The sequence below is a fragment of the Microcaecilia unicolor genome, chromosome 2 (genome assembly GCF_901765095.1).
Source record: "Microcaecilia unicolor chromosome 2, aMicUni1.1, whole genome shotgun sequence".
NCBI lineage: Eukaryota > Metazoa > Chordata > Amphibia > Gymnophiona > Siphonopidae > Microcaecilia > Microcaecilia unicolor.
In genome coordinates, this window is record NC_044032.1 from 386183423 (window position 1) to 386191384 (window position 7962).

Here is a 7962-nt window from a genome sequence, read left to right on the forward strand (position 1 = left end):
AAAGTTTCAGGCATGCGTCTTCAATTTTCTTTGAAATGTTCCAATGTTTATTGGATAATAAAGCAAGGGAACATGAGCAGATGGCATTAATTACTCGAATAATATTATTTAATGTGTGCTGTGTAGGGTCTGTTTTCATATTGCATTTGGCTGTTTTTTTTCTTTTGGTTCCTTACCTGGGGGGAAAATGACAAGGTATCAATTATCTCATTATTGAAAATTAATGCTCTAAGAGTTGAGACGTTTTAAAGGTTTGAATTAATAATGAGCAATAAATATAAACGTATTCAAGGATTAAGATCGTATTTGAATGCTCTGCAGAAACTTTTTCAAACCGAAAAAAAAAGTATGCTGTCTGTTTGCAGTACTTAATTAGCATTCAAGTACTGAAATGTGTGTGGATAAATAGATAATAAACATTGTATCTTGCATACGTTAATAAGCTACAAGGGGAAAAGTGGCGAGTGGCACACTGATGTGAAAGTACCTTATAAAGATGTCATACCTAGGAAAGCAGAAATGATTCATTGCACAAAATGGTATTTAAGAGCAGTGCTTTCCGCTTGCACAATATACCTGCATACTTCACAAGTCACATTTGACTGGCTCTATGGTCTGTCTAACAATGTAGCTGGATTCACCCTCATCCATAAATAAGTGTGTGGAGGTAAAATAATTACCTCTGCTTGCTGCTTTAATTAAGTCTCCGAGGGAAAGTGCTGGATTATGGTAATGAGAAGACATACGTTCCCTCTTGTAGTCTAGAGCTAAAGGTTAGCTGACATGAAATCAGTGACATTGACAATCCACTTGAAATCCATTCGCTATGCTCTTCTGTCACAGCCTGCGAGAACCGGCCCCCTCTTTAGGGCACGATTTACCTCCTCTCCACCCTTCTCTGAAACAGGCTGATGGGGAGGCAGGTTTTTTTTTTTTTTGTTCCCGATTACTGAAGTTTATTTTGTTTTGAAGACTAGGGTTATGTCCCTCTTCCTGCATCTATGATAGCCATAGCAGATTATCTGTTACTTTGAATGTATGTCTGAATCCTGTTTTTAGTCTTATTTGTGATTAAATATATTATCGATATATCCGTTGCACTTGGAATGCTCGATTTTAAGAATGTGCCGAACGTCAATGTAGATAAGCACTGCTTTCATACTGTACCTAATAATATTTACAAAGCTAGATATGCAATGTTTATAAATTCACAGCTACATGCGTATCCTACTATAGGAAATCACGTAATGGTCCTTATTTTCCTATTAGGCTTCTCATAGTGATGGAAGACATCGGGGCTCAAAGGGGGATTTGGGATGGAGATGCCAAAGTTGTTCAGCAATGCTTGACGGACATTTTTACCAGTGTGTACACGACCTGTGATATCCCAGCCAATGCCATCTTCGGTCCCTGCATCCTGAGCCACACTTCTCTGTATGACAGCATAGCTTTTATCGCCCTCAAATCCACCGACAAGAGAACCGTCCCTTACATATTCCGGGTAAGATTTCACAAACAGAAAAAAAAAAAAGATTTTAAGAGGAAATGCACTGTGCTACTTCATTAAATCTAAATTGTTAAAGAGAACCTAACAGGAAAAGGATCATGTTTTCGTGGAGAGTCACACCTGCATTCCTTGTGACACTGCCGAATCACAGGAAAACAAAATTACTATTGTGTACAGCATAGGCTTTATAAATAACTTTATATGCTCGTGAGATGTATAGTTTGAGATTACTGCTAATGCTGATTCTCTTCATACAAATTTAGGAAAATTAATATTTTGTCATGTTTCTTCTGACACCAAATCATTTGAAATCTTTGTTTTAACAAGCTTAGCCACACCTTTTTCCACTAAATAAATGTATTGTTTGTTCCTAATTATGTTTAGACAGGCAATAAATAATGTCTAACAAATAAGTAATAGATTTTTTTGTAATTCACTATTGTCCAACTAATTTAAAATTTCAGATTAAGTATGTATTGTAAATATTTAATTCTACAGGGATTCTGGTTGTTTTAACAAGAAACTGCATGCTTACCCTGTACAGAAGACCCGAATTGATTTTGGTGGATTTAACAATTAATAGAATACTGGCGTGCTTCTTTCCCTGCACAGTGAGATTTATTTTGTTTGTACATATATATTTTGGCAGGTGGACACCTCAGCTGCAAATGGTTCCTCTGAGGGTCTCATGTGGCTCCGTCTGGTACAGTCTGCTCGGGATAAGGAAGAGCAGAATCTGGAAGCCTATATAAAAAATGGACAATTATTTTACCGATCCCTCCGCAGGATTGTGAAAGACGAGGAATTGTTGGTTTGGTATGGTAAAGAATTGACGGACTTATTATTGCTAAGCCCTACCAGGACCCAAAACAAAATGAACGGTGAGTGTTTGTGATCCTTTTTCTGGATTCATAAGGCCTGAGATTACTTAGACCACATAGAGATTGCTTTGGGCAGCCATTCTCCTCTGTAAATTCCTTCAAACTCACCAGGGCTCATGGTGACACTGTAATTAGGGATTTGGGAGGGGGGGGTGAATAAAAGATACAAAAATTAGGCTCTCCCAACCTCCTACCAAACACACTCGGCAACCCTTGATTTGAAATAGGGAAATCAGGACTTATATCTAAATTAAAAAAAAAAATAAACACAGAAAAAGAATCAATGCACAATCATCTCAAAGCTCAAGAAGGCCATTGTAATTTGCAATGCACTAATAGGACTAGAAAGAGAGGGTGTAAAAATGTGGTAAAAAGTTATGACCACAACTCCCTGCCCTCTTCCAAGTGTCCCTAGCCGTCTCTCCATTTCCAAATGAACGAAGTACTGAGCTGTCTTTCTCTCTCCCTCTCTCTGCAGGATGCTCTCCGCACACGTGTCGAGAATGCGGCCAGCGCTCACAGTTCGAGTTCCCGCACGCGGCGCACGTGCGCTTCCGCTGCCCCAAGAGGCTGCAGCGCCCGGAGGAGCCGCTGGAGGGCGCCAACACCAACCAGCAGCTACAACAGCCCAAGTACCGAACGGCGCCCGCCCCGTCGCAAGGCGACACCAAACCCACCACCGACTTCCACAACCTGGCGCGGGACCTGGAGAATTCCCGACCTCAGCAACGCCCCCCGGTCCCCGAGAGCCCGCAGCCTGCCAAGCGGAAGGGCGCCGACGAAGGGCTGGAGCAGGGCGCCCGCTTTCCGGCCGAGGAGCTGGTTTGCAGCCCACAGAGCTTCCGCCCCAGCGCCTACTATAGCCTAGAGGAGAGCGGCCGCCGACTGTACGCGCCTCCCAGCCCGGAGACAGGCGAGGCCAAGCGCAGCGCCTTTGTGGAGGTGAAGAGAGGAGCCACCGTCTCTTCTACAGCAGCAGTGGCCGAGCAGGGCGAGGACAGGGAACTATCCCCGGCTCCCTCCTCCTCCTCTGCCAGCAGCAGCACCCTGGGAGAGCCCGTGCCCGAGGGCAGCGCCGCCCTCACTTGCAGCAGCACCAGCGCCTTCAGTAGCGTGCAGCGCCTCGCCAGCTCCGACGAGCGCAAGAGCGCCTTTAGCCAGCCCGCGCGCTCCCCCTACGGCCACGCGCCCCTGCAGGGTCTCGTGCCCAAGCTGCTGCCAGCCGCGGGGGCGGGGTTAGAGTGCCACGTGGTAGGAGATGGCCCCGCCCGGATCTACCACGCAGACTCGCTGGCCGCCAAGTTGTCGGGCGCCGCTGCCGAGTTGGGCGGGGCCGGGGGAGGGGCAGGAGGCGGGGTCGGGGTCTCCAAGCGCAGCCCTTTCCTCTACGCTACCGCCTTTTGGCCCAAGAGCTCCCCGGCCGCGGCGGGGCCCCTCCAGCTGCAACTGCCCTCCACGCTCACCTTGCTGCCGCCTTCCTTCACCTCCCTCTGCCTTCCGGCGCAGAACTGGTGCGCCAAATGCAACGCTTCCTTCCGCATGACCTCGGACTTGGTGTACCACATGCGCTCGCACCACAAGAAGGAGTATGCTATGGAGCCCCTGGTCAAGAGGAGGAGGGAGGAGAAGCTCAAGTGCCCCATCTGCAACGAGTCCTTCCGGGAGCGTCACCACTTGTCCAGGCACATGACCTCCCACAACTGATGTAAGGGATTATGCAGTTTGGGAGAGCCACAACCAAAACCCCATCAAATGGGTCCAGGGATTTTAAAAAAAAAAAAAACTGTGGATTGGAACTCTGGAGAGGCACATTTCTTTTTCTCCCTGAATGCACGTATTTTCACTTTCCAAAAACAGCAACAGAAAAGTACATTTTTTAAAATGTCATATATTGCAGCATATTGATGCATTTATCATACGTTTCTACTTAAATTATTAAGCACTTACGGTTTAGATGTAACAATAATATATGTCAGGGTAAATTTTTATTTTAGATATAAAAGTTCAGTCGAGGGGGTGAGGAGGTTACACTCTCCGCATTATTTGATGACAGTTTGTGCTCTGAAAAACTAAGGACGAAATTCCACTAAAAAGTTTCCTTGGGAAGTGCATGTACCATGAAGTGATGGTAAAATTCACTGCAGAATGTCATCGATCCTGTGAATGTGTTTCCTTTTCATACAAAATGTAATTTTGTGCCAGTGAAATTAAGTCTGAAATAGTTATGTTTTTTCTTTCTTGAAAAAATTTATTAACCTTTATAGTTAAGCTGGGTATGTTGGATGTTTTCACAATAAATGACTTTATTTTCTTCAAAGCACTTGGAGGTTGGTAAGCATTTATTCAATATTGGAATTTAAAAATTTGAACCAGAACCCTGAGAGAGTTATGCTTCAAAGTAAATGCTCTGTATACAAGTCCATAATAGAAAAAAAAAAAAATATGTCTAAAATGTAGTGGACAAATGTCTGGAAAGCAACATCTTTAATTAATGAGGGGCTACCTCACACCCCCCTTTTCCATTATATACAATTATACCATGCATGTAAATATAACACCAATACATCAATTGAGACCAGACATTTGCTTGGATATAAAACAGGCAGCAGCTTTTTTTATTGGTGAACCGGGGCTATAAGGCAAATAACCTTATTTATCCAAATAGTTATAAATCACACTTCCTTAACTACATGAGGGCAAGACTAAAACTTCAAGAGGTGGACCTCCACGTCTGTATTGATCTGGGGCCTAGTGTACATTGCTGAGTAGACACTAATGCCCTGAATTAACAGCAACACCTTGACCGACCATACCAGCAAGGCCAAACTCTCATGCTGGGGCCCCAAGTACACCGCCGGGTGAACACTGAGGCCCTGTAGGCTAAAGCCCCTCAAGACATGGCCCTCCACGTTTGTATTGGACTGTGGCCCAATGTACACCGCTGGGTGAACATCTGGGCCCTGTCCAGAAAGACCTCCTCCTGCACCGGGTAAAGCTCGAGTAGCCCCCCCCCCCCCAAAGCTGTGACAATAAAGCTAGCCCCCTCCGTAAATCACATGGTAACATAAGAGTGGGAAGGGTGGGAGAGCAAGCCACCTCCAATGAGCAGGAAGGATTCTGGTCCTCGGTGGGGGCCATCCTTATGGCTCACCTCCCTTCCTGCCACTGGAAGGCCTAGAGCCCTGGAAAAGGTGGGTTGGCTAGTCCCACCCCCCCACCCCCATTAGGGTGGGCTCTGTACAAGTGTTCCCCCTCAATACTTCTGTTTTGGAACCTAGTGGAGATGTGTCTAGATTCATTTTCCATAGGCAAAGCAGTTTGCTGATCTTTAATACCCCCATAGTTCTTCACATTATGTCATTAGTACAGTAGCTATTAAGATTAGGGCAGGCTCATTATATCTTGCAGTTCATGTTGCCTTCTTCAAACTGGACACTATAATACTGTGTGGTTTGTTGAAGTTCTGATTGCCACCTTCATGCTACCGACCGCTTTAGAATAATAGCTAACCTCTTACCAAAACGCAATTGTAAGGTCTTTATTATTCAACCATGCACTCCTAGTAAGGGTGAGAAATGTCAACCTAAAAAGTACCCAAGAAATCGAAAAAGATAACTACAAATGCAAATGGGTTTAACTTCCTTTGGGAAACACAGGGCTGGAGCTAAGGGTGGGCATTAATGGGGTGCACTTGCTTTTTCGAAAAGGTACAAGGGGACTCAGGGCTCCCTGGTATACTTTACTGTGGTGGGCGATGGAATAACAGAGGTGTATTAGGCACATAATTAATAGAAACGTTTGTGTTGCATGCATCAGGAAATACAAGTGGGAAATAGAAAGAAAGAAAAAAAAAAAAACCCAGGCCAGAAAGGTTGTCCGCTTTGGTACTTGAGATACCTGCACTGAACTGAATACAATTGTCTATAAGCTACTCTAGGATCACATACCTTTAGCTTGTACGGTCGTATTTTCTGCTACCCAGCCCTTCATTTTACCTACGTAGTGTCACGGGTGAGTGTTGTGTGTCTGCAACTACAATGCACCAAAGAATGAGTCTCATAAGTGGCTGTTTTTTGGGGGCGATGTGGTTTTCTGAGGTTTTGTATACAGCATGCATGGCAAAAGGTGTCTCCCAGCTAGTAGTGTAATGGAATAATCCGTTTATTCCATACCCCAACCTGGACTTTACCTCACGAGGGGAGGGCATGGCAGGAGAGGAGGAGAAGGAGGAAAAATACCTACTAGTTCTACCTACGCAGTTTGGAGGGACAGGGTAAGAAGCTATAGCTCAAGTGTCTCTCTTTTTCTCACCTTTCAGAGAAAAAAAAATATAACCTTATGCCTCATGCACAACCTTTCAGAATTCGATGTAAAAGATCTGAATACAGCCTACCAGTGCCAAGAGTTTCAATAATCTTTGCAGTTTTTCAGGAAACGTTTAATTTAAAGCTGTGATTCGTTTCCACGGCCTTTTCGGAGGCAAATCGCACTCCAAAATTAGGAACCAGTTAATCAAAAAAAGAGATGAAATCTACAGATTGGTTACTAGTGTTTTCAATGTTTGGAAATATTTCATTTTTGGATAGTGAGGATGATTTCGAAAACACATCCATATGTAAAAACCCGTTCTTAATTTTGAAATGCTCATTTCCTAAAAGCCCTGTTCTTTTTTGCAGTAGACTTTACCTTACAGTGAACTGTCGTATCTACTGCCCTATTGTGACGTAACAATCGCTTAATAATGACTGCCCGTAAGTGTTCTGCAGTTATAAAGCGAGGACACTTGGTCATGCCTACATTTTGATAATAACTAAACTAGCTTGAGCTGCGAGCATTACATCTAAAGGAAAAACCACGTAGGAAATACACGTTTGTCCATTAAAAGTAGCCTGTATTTTCAGTATTGAGTAAAGTGGGGTGTGGAGGGCTGGGTGCACACTGTCCATGAGTAGCAAAGCTAAAAGCCAGTTAAGAAGGCGCTTAGGAGGGAGACAAACTTTCAAATACTGAAACACTAGGGGGGGGGGGGGGGCAATCCAAACTGAATACGTGGTGTGGATATGATTTAAGCTGCTCAAATCAGACAAATGACCGAATGTATTGGGAACATAGAAGCTCGGCAGAACAGTTAAGATTCCTGTTTAACCAAGTTGGGAGCTCCAAACTCATTCTCTCAATCTAGGGAAATGGGACTTGATATACCACCTTTCTAAGGTTTTTGCAACTACATTCAAAGCAGTTTACGTATATTAAGGTACTTATTTTGTACCAGGGTTAAATGACTTGCCCAGAGTCACAAGGAGCTGCAGTGGGAATCGAACTCAGTTCCCCAGGATCAAAGTCCACTACACTAACCACTAGGGACCTCTTCCCGCAGTATTTTATCGGTACTGTTGAATTCAGCTGGCTTTGGCCACTCACCCTGGAAGATTTAACCTCTTGAGGTACCGTTGGCCTGATCATATAGACTTCACCACTTCTTATTTATTCGTAACTTATAAATTGTAAGCTTATGCCATTGATATTTATTGTTGTTATCATTTTATATAGTTTATTTTCTTAGCTTTTTTACCC

The 7962-nt window shown here is 44.0% G+C and overlaps 1 protein-coding gene across 1 annotated transcript; it reads left to right on the forward strand.

Annotated features, from left to right (window-relative positions):
* Nucleotides 1-1279: 1279 nt before the first annotated feature.
* Nucleotides 1280-4313, forward strand: LOC115462486 (PR domain zinc finger protein 8-like). Its single transcript, XM_030192480.1, has 3 exons — nucleotides 1280-1501; nucleotides 2157-2388; nucleotides 2867-4313. Exons 1-3 carry the CDS (start codon nucleotides 1283-1285, stop codon nucleotides 4090-4092), a joined length of 1677 nt encoding a protein of 558 aa, XP_030048340.1. The 5' UTR covers nucleotides 1280-1282; the 3' UTR covers nucleotides 4093-4313.
* Nucleotides 4314-7962: the final 3649 nt, after the last annotated feature.